The sequence below is a fragment of the Euprymna scolopes genome, chromosome 4 (genome assembly GCF_053919585.1).
Source record: "Euprymna scolopes isolate OS-2025 chromosome 4, ASM5391958v1, whole genome shotgun sequence".
NCBI classification, from domain to species: domain Eukaryota; kingdom Metazoa; phylum Mollusca; class Cephalopoda; order Sepiida; family Sepiolidae; genus Euprymna; species Euprymna scolopes.
This window is the reverse complement of record NC_136485.1, coordinates 86,240,716-86,255,111: the sequence shown is the minus strand read 5'-3', so window position 1 is coordinate 86,255,111 and position 14,396 is coordinate 86,240,716. Positions and strand designations below refer to the sequence as shown.

Genomic DNA, 14,396 nt, shown 5'->3' with positions numbered 1-14,396 from the left:
ATTACATTTGTTATTTTAGTTGGAATAATTTTATTTTTATACTTTCATGAACATATATTTATTATATAAATGAAAACAAAATGTTATAATTTCATGAATATATATTTCTTATAAAATTTCAAATAACAAAATTAAAAGATGAGTTTTTATTTTATTAAAAGTACAAAGACTAATTGTGTTTTTTTTATCTGTATGATTTTGTTAATTTTTATTGTATATTTTTTAATGATAGCCTTTTCTTATATTTTATTTCAATAAATTGCTTCATAATAGAAATGCTGAAGAAAAATAAGTGGAAGAACTGATTTGCCTTATCACCGCTTCCGGTAACAGACACACCGGAAGTTAGGAAGTACGTTAGCTGACTATAACCCATTTTTTAATGAAATCTCTTTAATTAATTGTATTAATAATGATGAAATTATTGCTTATATGCTATAGTATTTATCACTACAATTATAAATGTACATCAGTATGTATATTGTATTTATCAATAGAATTATAAGTGTATATCTATGTATATTTATTAGAAACTTTTAAAAAGTACATGTGCAAATGAGCAACATAGTTTTGTCAGAGAGTTTGAGAATGTGTGTGTGTATATATAGTCTTTGAAGTTTTTAACCTTTAAAACTATACAAAAAAATATTTTTTTTATCATTCGTTAGAAAACCATCTAGTCAGTAAGTCATTGCAATCACTGCATCAACTCGCTCTCGAATTTACTATAATACCAATAATTTATTTTTCAAGGGATCATCAGTTGTTTACCATGAAACACTGTTTCGGGAATTTAAAAACAAAACAGTATATTACATCATGGCTCCCCAGCAGTGTTGATCAAACACCACCACCCTTAATCTTAAGAAGAATATATTATATATATTATATATATATATATATATATATATATATATGGTATTTCAAAATGTATTATAAAGCCAGATCTGATTTGGAGGGATATAAACGTTTTCATTTATTCATTTAGATTTATTATTTCGTATTCATGTAATATTTTCCATATGTAAAAGTTGAAATTTAGATGTGAAAATATCTATGGATGGTATGCGTTGCAGTTATTGACTTATAAACGCTGCAATATGAAATGAAGTCTTGTAATTTGCTAGAGATTATGAACACTTCTCATAATAACAAAACAAATACTTGATTTGTTTTATGTAAATCGCCTTCAACTTTTCAGTTTTAAAATTCAAATCTTGGTTTTAAATAAGTTTTAAAATCTAGTATCTATGAAAAATGAAATAAACAAGATATTAAAATTCTGTATAAGAACTTCCTAAAATCTCTATACTATTAAAGTGTCTTTCAGTGTTTATCTGTATGCAAATTCCATGAACAAAGCTTCTTTCTTAGAACTGTCCGCTTGTGGAACTCTGTTCCACTGACCTGCTTTCCAACTGATTACAATAGGGTCGTCTTTTTTTTCTACCACAAACTATTACGCTGTTGTCCCGATGAACACCATCATTAACCTTTATCCTTATATATATAAAATGTAAATTAAGTAAAAGTAAAATCTTTAATTTCTAAGATGGTTTATGTTGTGAAAAAAATAAAATAAAATAACAATGTGGGAAAATTACACATCTTTTAAAAATTCCAGCTCATAACTCTCTGACAAGGGGATATGTTTGGTCCTTCAGTGACAATTTTTAATAAGCATAAGATGAATTATTTTATAAAATATTAAAAAAAAGAAATTTGCTGAAAACCTTGTATTACTCTTTGTAAGAGGTCTATTTACTAACCTGCCCCTTAATTAATTTTATTTGGTTTGCTTGTTTCCGTTTTAGTTTTTTGCTTTGCCCCATTCTCTATCATTTGTCATCAACTTGTAAATATATTTTTGTAAATAAAATAATTAAAAATGACATTTTAATTAGGTTAGACTATAGAGCAAATGTGATATTTTGGTGATTGTGTCTAGTTGAGAGTAACAATAGCTCAATATGACTATCAATCCTCTATATTCCCTCAGTTTAATTATTGGCCTTGTGTTTAATTTATTACATATTTTTCTAATTTTAATGAAGAAACAAATTCATTGATGCTATTTTGTTATATTTTTTCACGAATATATCAACGACTGTAGAAAGATGAAGTGACAACCAGATATCGCTACAGAGACTTAATGAGTAATTTTGAGCAGGTGTTGCAAGCTCAAGTCAAGAATGTGGGTACCAATGCTGCTTTTCCTGTGACAATGGGTGTGAATGCTTTCCGAGGATTTTTGGATGAATTTATGAAAGAGAGTAAAGAAAGTAAAAGGAAGGAGAAGAAAGAAAAGAAAATAGAAGCTAAAACAATTAAAAAAGAAAGGCAAAAGAAAGACATGCTGCTGGTAAGTGATTTTGCTTTCAATTTTATGAGTCATAAAATATCAAATTGTGTGATTCCACTTCTGCTTAATATTAACTTTAAGATAATCTCAAGAAATATCCAACATGGTATTATTTGAAAACCACTTATTGCATAAAGCCATTACGTTTAACATTTTCTTTTTTTTTTTTTTTAAAGAAAACCTGTCTCTCTAACAGCTTGTACAAAATGGAAAAAGTAAAAACTGGATTTTACTATTTATACACATCTGTCCGACTTATATTCATTGGCATGACACTGCTGTTGATTCTCTAATGTCTGCACACATGCTAGCCTGTTGATCAACTTCAATAACAATATTGACATTGTATATTTGCTAGTATCTTTCCAAGATGAGCACTAATTAAATATTTTACAGTGATATTTACCTTTTCTCTTCAGATCTTCACATGTAAAAGAATGCCTAAAATTAACTTAGTTTGAATATTTTTTTTATACCAGTTATGTTTTAGAAAAATCTTCTAAAAATTTAATAAGTGCTTATCTGCATGGAAAACATGTTTTAATAGCAGTTCATCAATGAACTAGCATGTATGTTGGACAGGAGATCAGCAAGTAGCTCTCTGTCTGACAGGCATAAATAGTAAAACTGAAAAACAAAACAATTTTATTAGCGGGCAAGTGTTATTTTCCTTGCCACATATTATGAATAGACTTATTTCTTTTCTATCCTGCACCATGTATTTATATTGGCAATTTAATATTGCCAATATAAATATCCAGCATGGCAATGTTTTTACAGCTTTTTCGTGTATCATTCAACTTTTATTATTGGGGCGGGGGCATTAAATGTTAATTTTATGCAAGTTACTTTTAGATAGGGATAAAGTGGATTTTAGGCATTCCAAAATGAGCAACAACAAAAATGACACATTTTGTTTCAACACTTATTTTAACATCCTATCAGTTAAATGTTTTTTTAAAAGAAATCAGTTAAAAAAAGTATAATTTTAGTTATTGCAAGCCTCAAATGTACTTGATCTCTATCTTGCATAAAACTAATACATACAATTTATATATTGTGCTTAAATAAAACGCTTTGAAGATAAAATTTTGTAGTTATTAGGTTTTTATAAATCTCCAAAGTTTACAAGATAAAATTTTTTTGTAGAAAAAAAAAACTTAAAAATTAAAGATATGCATATAACAAAATATGCTTATAAATTATTGGTACCCCTTCCCACTTTAAGTCTGCAAAGCAATGTTACAAATGTGTGCATATACAGTTTGTTTTGTTCATAATTCAAACAGAAAAAGGTGTTAAGACAAAGGGTGTTCTTTTTATTTGTGGCTCCTTCTGGGATGCCTCAAATCCATTTGATCCTTAGTGTGCCTCATAACCTTTTCTTCACACCAGCTCCACAGAGAGGGCTTTGTGGAAACTCAGAAGCTGTCCCTGAGATGATTTCAACTAAATTATTAGGAGACATCTTTATCAGTTCAGATTGCTGCACCCTAGAAAAGGCTGAAAGAATCTATAGTCAGTTGACCAAATAGTTCAACACAGTGATGGATGCATCATGGCCACTGGTCTTTGCGCAATTACACCTTACTTAAGCAGTAGAGAATGCATGTGGATGCAATTCTGGTGTAAAAGTTCAAAAAGTTAATGTTAATCACACTCATTATCATAATTTTATGAAATATCAAAGTGAACTTCTTTCCAGCCCACTAACTGGTACAATTATTTGAGGATTCTAAGAACTATATGAGACAATCTGTTTTCAAATCTATATATCTATAAAAGTTTAATTGTCTGTGTGTGTGCATTTCCCTACCAAGCTACTGTCAATATTCACTCTACAGACTCAAGATTTGACAAAGGGTAATAGGATTTGGGAAAATCTTTTTAATTGATTTTTGGCCAGAAATTTGGCTGTCAAGGAGTCAAACGATTTGACCTTTGAAAAGTCTACCAAACTCCTATGCCAATTTTGGGTCTAAATACTTGAAATTTTAGATGTAGGTTACTTAGACATGGATCAAACTTTTTAATTTGATTTGAGCCCAAAACAAATTTTACAGAAAGTGTATTGAGACATAGGGCAGGCTTTTTAATCGGTTTTTGGTCAAGAATTTAGCTGCCAAAAGGGTCAAAGTTCAAAAGATTTTACCTTTGTGGTCTCTAGCAAACTACTCAGCCAATTTTGAGTCTAAACATTTGAAATTTTACATAAAGGGTATTCAGACATGCAGCAAGCTTTTTAATCAGTTTTTGGGTGAAAATTTGGTTGTCAAGAGGTCAGTTGAAAAACTTTCCCAAACTCCTCCGGCAATTTTGGGTCTAAACATTTGAAATTTTAGATATAGGTTACCTGAACACGAGTCAAACTTTTTAATATATATATATATATATATATATATATATATATATATATATATATATGCATATAAAGTTACGAACAGCACATAGGATGCGAGAAAAGCCAGGCTGAACTGTTAGTATAAAATAAATTTATCTCACTTATTTTGATTGAAAACCTATTTGCAGAATCTGAAGCTAAGGTTTTATAATGCTAATGATTTTTGTGAAAATTTTTATTTTTTTAAATAAACTAAATTTTTTTTTATATAAACTAAATTAAATTTATTTGTTTAACAAATGAAATTGTTTTACATTAATAACCTCTTGATTTCTTGCATAATTTTGATATATGGCCAGTGAAGAGGCAAAAGTTTCACCCATATTTGTTTCTTGTAGGATTATTTGGGACATAAGTTTCTTACTGTACAATTCAACATCCCAACATTTTGTGAGCTTTGTTCTACCATCATTTGGATCATGGAAAAAGGCTTTGTATGCCAAGGTAGGAACTTTTTGTTGGATTAACATTTATTTTTTGCATTTAATAAATTAACTCACTAGCAAAGCCTCTTGAAATTTGATTGTGTTTTCTACATAAATCTGTATAACTTACTGTCAATAATATTTCTCTTTGAAATAATAGATATCTCTTGGGGTTAATATTAAAAAGTAATGACGTTTTTCTTTTGTAAAAAATAATTGAAATTGTCAGCTAACTATTCTTTAAATAAATAAAGGAATATGTCTACTTTTTTTATTTATTTAAAATTGTAGAAGATTAATTCTTTTTAAAGCAATACTTGTTCTGTTGTATTACTGTAAAAATAATTTGTTGGCTAAATATTTTTCAACTTAATTGAATGTTACTTTTTTATATATATATTTATATAAAATTGTACTGTTAATTAAAAATTGTACTGTTTTAATTTAAAACTGTACTGTTAATTTATTTAATATTGTACTATTTTAGTTAAAGGGATGATAGAATTTGATTTTGGAACAATTTATTTTAAAATGAGTTAAATCTGAATTATTTACTATAGTAAAATCAGTTTAATCATTAATCACAATTTTTGCTAATTGGATGATTAAGAATGTTTGAAAAGTGAGAATGCAAATGTGGACATCAAGTGGCTTAGCTTATCATATATGCTTTAAAATATGCTGATTACTTCTAGCAGCTTCTAAAAATGAAAATACTTTTATCTAATGCTATTTTTATTCTTTTCATTTTTATTTTCCAGTTTGTAAATATGCCTGTCATAAAAAATGTTGTTTACGATCAACCACTCCATGTAAGGGGATCCCTACCCCTCGTTTAACAGATGTAAGTTTGAAATTCATTCCAGCTTTAAAAATATTTTTGTATTGTAAATGAAAAACTAATTTTAATGTATTCGTTAAATTTTTTTCTTGTAAACTGTGTAGTTGAGACATTAAAAGAATTGAAACTCAGTTTATTTTTTAAGTTGCATTAATTTATGATAATCACGAGAAACATCTGATTAAAAACAAATAAAACAGTTCATAAACAAATCAAATTATGTTTTGGATTTTTAAGACAAGAATTCTGAAAGCAGAGAAAGAAAAGAAAAAAAAAGTCAGCTTTAAACTCTCAACATTGTAGTTGGCATGAACAAGATGCTTTTCTCTTTGACAACTCGTTCGCTTTTTCGCTCAAGCAGTCATCGTATTTTCCTCTTTGTTTTCTTCCCAACTGACAGCAAACTCACATGAATGAGGTAATGTCCCTTTCCTCGGAAAAAAGATGTCTTTATATGCTGCTACCTCGAATACCGATGGAGCTTAAATTTGCATTTATGTTATTTTTGTAGTATTTTTTGTATCGGATAGGTTTCAAGTTCGAGAGCCAGTGTTTCTCTACAAAGGGCACTCACCAACCGTGGACATTTATTGCTGTGGTTGGTTCTCCATGCCGTTATTACAAATTCATGTCTTTTATTATTCGTATTATTTAGGGTATTATTCCTGTTTTGATTGTCGTCTTCACAATGTTTTGGTACTGCAACTATATGGATCCTTAGTATAAGTGTTGGTAAACAATTATTTCTATGTGACAGTCTTTTGTAGGTTGAAGGTTCAATCCTTATTACAAGCATTATAATATATTATACAATCATGGCTGAATGAGAGCAATTTTCCCCATGAATCAAATGAAGCATTCAGTTTGAAATTTAATACAGGTTTCTAAAAGTTCCTAAGTCTGAAAACATTCACTCAAAAAACGTTGGAAGATACATCAGTTGAAATGTTGTGAAGAAGATGAGAATAATAGTCCAAATAATACAATGATTATTAAAAAGGAAAATTTCAATTTAATATTAAGCCTCTATTTTATATTTTTATCACAAATTATTGTGCAAAAATTAATTTCTCATTTATGCATTTTATTTAATGATTTAACTTTAGTTTTTGCATTTTTTTGTTTTAGATAATTCATAATAACTATTTAAAATTTTTATAATTTATCATGAAGTCTACTGTTAGTTTTTGATAAAGAAAAGAAAAGACCAAACTTTTCTTGTGTAACTCTAAAAGTGAGAATGTGTGTGTGTGTGTGAGGACACTTCTCCACCTATATACTCAACAAATTTTTCATCGACAGATGTGAAATTTGGTATATAAGGTATTCCGACGTGTAGAAAACTCTTTAATCGATTTTCATCTAAAAAAAAAGTACTGCTAACGGATCAAAATTTAAAAATTTGCACTTGCGGGTCATCTAATGTTTAGCTGTTTGTCAACTGTTTCATGACTGTGCATGCACGAATTGTTCACATTATGTAGTAGGTTGGGAAACACTTTTAAAAGATCGTATAAATCTGGTCTAATGGTTATCATACTTGACTCCTTGTCTTCAGGCTTTGGTTTCGATCTCAGCTTGAGTATATTTTTTTTTTACTTACAACAAGTGAAGTGTTTGGCAAAAACATAATACTCGCATGCACATGTTTCGGTTTCTTTCCATTCTTTTTTACTTCATTTTTTTTACTTCATTTTTTTTACTTCATTTTTTTTACTTCATTTTGTTTAAAGGAATTTAGTGTACCAAGCAATGCCAGGTACATCTTCTAGTATCTAATACAACATTGTTGATGTTTGTATTTTGTTCCCCAGGGTTCAACTGGTAATCAAATATTTGGCTATCCTCTTGAATCGCTGCTTAGTGAAGGAGAAAAAGTGCCTTTGGTTGCCGAGAAGTTAATATCAGCCATCGAACTGCATGGTCTATACACAGTCGGACTCTATCGAAAATGTGGAGCTGCTGCCAAAGTCAAACAGCTCAAGTGTGCCATTGATGAAGAAGGTGAGTGCTCTGAATTTTCCACAAGATTCCAATGCAATTTTGTTCATTTGATTGTAAAATCTATGTATTGGCGTGGATAGGTTACTTTGATGTTACAGTTTCTAAATCTATTTTTGTTTAGATAGGAAAAGATGCAAATACAAAAGTGAATTTCAACTTTGATTATAAAAATGTTTTTCATTCATTGGTGATTTTCGTTGGAGTGTCATTTTTAACATGGTTATTTGAAATTGCAATGTTTTAAAATTAACTTTTTAATTAGAGTAATAAAAAATACATATGCAATTCTTTAAATGAACAGTGAACTTTGTTTAAACATGTCACCTTTTAACAGATTATTTGAAATTTTGTATACCATTTGTAGTAGTAGTGGTGGTGGTGGGAGTAATGGAAGTCTACCAGCATTTAACAGTATGGGGCAGTTCTTGGCAGGTCCAACCATGCTGAGAAGATAACAGACAGCTAGCTAAGATGAAAGGCTAATCAGCAAAGTGCTGGCTAACAGACAACAATGACAATGTACACAACTAACTATTGTATTATGTTTTAAACACTGGTCAGTGATGGCAGATTTAATAAAGAATATTTTCATCCTCAACTGATTAATGTGATCATTTTTAAATATGTCCACACATTTTTATAGAAAGGTTATGTTTGTAACGCTTATATTTGGCATTTTTAATTTTATTAGTAAATGTGCGGATTAAATGCCATGTTTATTCTTCTAAATTGATTTTTCATTTTTACACTTATATTACCATCTAAATGGTTTATTAATATTTAAATCAATTGAACAACATAATTGTTGTGGATCAGGATATAATAATCCTAACTCGCTACAAAAGAAAATAATGAAACGAATGTATTGGCAAGAAGAAACACAATGGTTGAAATAAATAACTTATTTATTTTTCATTGAAAAAATAAAGTCTCTTGTGAATAATGTTCAGTTCTGTCGTATCAAAGGGATGAGAGATAAGAGACGAAACCGCATGATGAAATTACTGAAAGGTCCCAGAAAATGTTTGTCGAACCTAGTGGTTGACGTTGGTCGCGAAAGAAATCATGGCGAGTTGTTTTGACGGTGAAAAAAATGGGATAAGGAGAGGACAAAGGAATGTTAGTCATCAAATGTTCACACTGGTCAAAAACAGTAGTAGCATCTCGCGTGTTTAACAACACGTGTGTTGCTGTAGACGCTAGGAGTGAAAAAGAGGATTAGCGTGGATGCTGATGCTTTTTATATCCTGTTACCGTGAGTCAGCATTTTTTGTTGTGACGTCATAGCTCGGGTGCGTGCGCACAATGTGTGTGTATGAGGATGTGTATACGAGTGCACGTGTGTGCGTATGCGTTTCGGTGTGTGTATGTGAGGAAAAACATGTTCGAGCAGTATACAGTAGACACAGCTATACAGTATACACCGCTATTTGTATGCCTAATTTGCATAAATATTTTTTAACCAGTTTATAATAAATATTTGATGTCATTCTTTTGAAATTTTATTGTCCTACTTTTCTCCATATATGCAGTATTATTAGTAGTAATTAAAATGATGTAATAAAAAAGCATAAATTATTAAAACCATTTCTAAAAATTATCTTTAATTTTCAAGAAAAGTAATTTAAAGTAAAACTTACTTTTTAAAATTACAATAGAGTTATAATGAAGATATGTAATATAAGTTATACTTTTATAAAGAATACTTAGAACTAGATTAATAATCACCAGATGGTAGGTTGTGTTTCTTTTTCTTTTTGCTTATAATATTATAAAAAAGTTGTAGTTTTGTATATGATATTATAATGCATTATGTCAGCAACTACTGAATAAATTAATTCAACAAAATATTTTACAATTTTGAAATATTTAAAATGTATACAAAAATATTTTAACATATGGAATACCCATACTCTGTGTGAATATATTGATTGTACACCTTTGTGAAACCAAGGTGAATTATAATTTAATCATCAAACATTACCATAATAATTAAATTTAACTTAAAATCTTATTTAAAACAATTTTGTTAAAAACACTAGAAAATAATTGCACACTTAAGCAAAAAAGAAAACATTTAACATATTTATTTGCTTTAGTTATTTATTTATAATAATAGTGAAGTATTTTTCGAAAGAGTAAATATTTTTTACAAGTAATTAAATTAAAACAAATTAAAAATACTTCCAAACAACCAATTATATTTCTCGAATAACTCCTCAGTTAATAGGTTATCTTTTATTCATACAATATTCCAACCTGCACTAATCTTTTATTTTCTTCTTTCTAGGTCCTGTTAATGTTGATTTAGATGAGTATCCAATCCATGTGCTGACTACAACATTAAAGTGCTTCTTCCGGGAACTTCCTGAGCCTCTGCTCACCTATGACCTCTATGATGATTTCATTCAAGCTTCAGGTAAGTATTAGATCATTCAGTTTGAGAACAATCTAAATCTTTGTTATTTGTTACTTTTATAATTTACAATAATTTGCTTTTTATTTTTAGTTTCAATGAATCACTTTATAATTTAAATAGTATGTACATTTTTCCATTATGAAACACCTTTTTAATAATTGAAAAAACCAGAAAGGACTATTCTGAGTGTTCAACGCTTCCAGAATATCCTCACAAAAAAACTTCAGAAACTTTAGATGACTAACTTTTTTTCTTTTTAAATAAGATATTTGCAGAACTAACACTTTATCCAGAACATTTATAAAAAAGATTGTTAAGTTTAAGTTTCTCTTCTCTGTGTTTGCATTTATTTGTATCAGTAAAATTAGAGAAATATGACCTATATTATTTTTTTTTTAACTAAACAATTTAATTGTTTTTTTTTGTTTTTTGTTTTGCTTTTATTTTCATAAAAGAAATCAAGGAGTCCGTGGAAGCTATCCAGGCCTTATATGCAGTCACTGAACGTCTTCCTAAATCAAATTATCATCTATTTGAACGTCTTATTTTTCACCTTGCCAGGTAAAGCAACCTATTTGACCATTTAGCATTATCTTGTCCAATGTTTTGCTTTTCTTCTCCAATTGCTGTTTGTTTTGATTGAAGTGATTTACAAACATTGTTTCCTGAAATAATAACCACTATTTAATGCATAAATAAAACAATTGCATTATTTTTTGTGCATATTTTGGAAAATATTATGTAAAGTTAGGTAAGTATATATGTTTATATATCATTGTATATAGGATTCACTGCTAAACTAAATAATCAAACATGAATTTTGGAATACAGATGCTGTAATGTAGACTATAATTTTATTTAGTTTTATGCAAAAGTACAAAAAGGAGTAAAGTCGTTCATGAAAATTTTGGTAGCTGTAATGTTTATGAAATTCTAACAGTAGGAATTAGACATCAATTAATAAATATTCCCAAAATTTCAGTTTCTTTAAGGTATTTTAAAGGGTCTTTTGGGACATAATATACGCACAACTTCCAATATTGAAATTTAAATATTTGATTCATAGTCATTGGACATGAATTAAGCACGATTCACTGAATTTGGATTTGTTAGGACTCCTTAAGCATAAACTTTTAATTTGAGATATTTCTAGAATCAAAATCATGTAATGGACTTTGATCAAAATAATAAGTATTTATTATTCATGTGCTGATTTTAATCTTTGTAAACAGACATAAAAATCGTGCAATACTTGTCTGTTTGGGGAATTCATTTTAACCCATGCTGGGATGAGTGTTCTAATTTTTAGTTAATGAGATTTTAAAGTTTCAGTAAACTTAAGTATATTCCCAAATATTAAAAGAAGTGTATGTTATTATTAAAACAATGTATTATTATAAAAGCTGTGCTCATAGAAATTCCACAATTAAAATAGGTCAAATAAATGATAATGGTATTAATATATAAATGAGCCTTCTAAATATGTTTTTTGTTTATAATACTAATGTCTCCAATAACATATTTTGTTATTAATGTCTTAGATAGTCGCGTTGGATTCCAGAGCATGAGTTTAAATAAGTTTGTCACCACATTATTTTATTTTGTTAAAAAATGGTTGATTCTGAATTAATACTATTTATCGTGTCGACAGGTTATTACTTTTAATCAAGATTTCACATTAGAAACTGCATATATCTGCCTGCAACATAAGGATGGGCCAAAATCTGATCTGGATCTTACTCCTTCATATTGTATGAATATTCTCAAAGTTATGCCATAACAATTTTCATAACTCCAAAAAAATATCTAAGTTATGTTATGCCAAAAAAATATCCAAGTTATGTTATGCCAAAAAAATATCCAAGTTATGTTATGCCAAAAAAATATCTAAGTTATGTTATGCCAAAAAAATATCTAAGTTATGTTATGCCAAAAAAATATCTAAGTTATGTTATGCCAAAAAGAAAAAAAAACCACCTATCTAATTAGCCTGCAATTTTGCATGGTGGTTACTTTCATCAGATCCAAATATCAAATTTGGAAAAATTGGAAATTGAAATTGAGCTTTTCAGGATCAAAGATCATGTAAGACACATGACTTTATTGGCTATAATATGGGCCCAGTAGTGAGTTTCTATGATGAACAGAATTAGAATTTTCACCAAAAGTGTGACTTCACTTTTTCCTTTACCATTGACTCAAAATTAAATCAGATATTTTGACAAAATTTGATGATTAAGCAATGTGGATGCACACATTTAGAAAACAATTTGGACACAAATGAACATAGTTACAAAACTCGACCACTTGGTGGAGGTAACCATTATGATTTGTCTTAATTATCTTATGATTAACTGAATTTGTATAAATTAGGTTGTACAGTAGAACCCCAGGATACGGTAGCCCTAGGATACGCCTTTTTCTGGTTACAATGTAGAATATGATGTTTTTCTGGCCCTTGGTTACAGAATTTGCCCCGCCTTACGGTGTTATTTATAATGTTCTTTGATTATATACATGTATATTATATATATATACTGTACTGTATTTTGTTACTAATTTTTAATATGTACTGTATAAGATTTTGCTTTGGCCCTGCCATACGATGATTTCACCCTACGATCCAACCCTGAAACAGATTTAATGCCATATCCTAGGGTTCTACTGTATTTGAAATTAGTGCATTACAATGATAATAGCCGGAATTTGCCCTATTATGATAATTTTGTAATTTAACATTTTCGTTTTCATTATAACTGATTTTATAAATGTTGTTACTGCTAATCTTCTTTAAATTCTTCAGCTCTAAATTATTAAAATAAAAGAACAAAAGTTTCAAAAGAATTTTGAATGTTATTGCTATCAATAAAGAATTTTTTTTTTTTTTTTCACATACTTGATATTAATAATATGAGGCAGATTTCACATCATTAGGAGAACTTATGTCTCTTAATATCTAGATATTAAATAAATCTGTATACAAAAACTTCAGTCTTATTTTGGAATATATCTGCTATGTATAAACACCTAACCCTTATTCTTTCTGATGATATTAATTGGCAGAGTCGCACATCATGAAGAAAGCAACAAGATGTCAACCAGTGGACTTGCAATTATTTTTGTCCCTTGTCTTTTACGAAGCAACAAAAGGATGCAGGCCCAAGAATCTCTGCAACAAGTGCCGAAACAATCACAGTAAGTTTTGGTTTCATAATTTTTATCCAGATTTTTTACTTTAAAGTAAGAATTGTATTATTATAGATCAGCGTCATCATCATCATCCAATTTATCATCTTATTACTTTTAGTCAAGGCGCTGACATATTCTTACAGTCTATAAACTTAATCTCATTGTTGATGATTTACCTCTAAATTTTTTGGAGTTGCTTCCCTTCCCTCTGGCCTACTACCTCAAGGTACCTGCATTTTCTTATCGAATGTGCCTAAACCAACATAACTAATGGAATGATTAATATCAAGAAATGAAAACATTAAATATCTTGCTATCTTTTAGTATTTCTCTTTGTTAACAAAGTCTTTTTTCCATGTTATTAAAACAGAATTTCAACATTATTCACTATTTTTTATTACATTATGAACCCTGTGGAAATTTTAGTTTCTTTATTTATCTACCTGTATAATTTATTAATAATATTTTTCTGGGAATAACCGTGTGGTTTAATAATGTTTAAAATTGTTTTTTTTCTTCCATAAAAATAATGACCATATTCAGCTAAATATTTAAATGAATAACATAAATATGTTGCTTTCTTTATTTAAAATTGTAACAACTTAAATTATTTTAAACAATAAATATTCTCTTTTTTTTTTCTCACTGTAAAATTGTCAGTTCAATGTGTTCTAAAAATTTTAACTATTGAATTTGTTTATCACAATGCAAATCTTTTTAAAATTGTCACTTTTTTTCTTATTGTAAAAATAATT

General features: G+C 28.6%; 1 protein-coding gene across 33 annotated transcripts in view; it reads left to right on the top strand.

The window, feature by feature from the left end:
* LOC145268594 (unconventional myosin-IXb-like) overlaps window positions 1-14,396 on the top strand; it is a 349,537-nt gene that overhangs the window by 320,376 nt on the left and 14,765 nt on the right. For all 33 annotated transcript variants that reach the window (XM_080124293.1, XM_080124274.1, XM_080124194.1 and 30 more), the window contains 7 exons: window positions 2,114-2,362; window positions 5,102-5,207; window positions 5,950-6,032; window positions 7,844-8,033; window positions 10,324-10,452; window positions 10,908-11,013; window positions 13,516-13,647. In XM_080124293.1, the coding sequence (XP_079980419.1) occupies window positions 2,114-2,362; window positions 5,102-5,207; window positions 5,950-6,032; window positions 7,844-8,033; window positions 10,324-10,452; window positions 10,908-11,013; window positions 13,516-13,647 (995 nt within the window). The remainder of the gene's footprint in view (window positions 1-2,113; window positions 2,363-5,101; window positions 5,208-5,949; window positions 6,033-7,843; window positions 8,034-10,323; window positions 10,453-10,907; window positions 11,014-13,515; window positions 13,648-14,396) is intronic.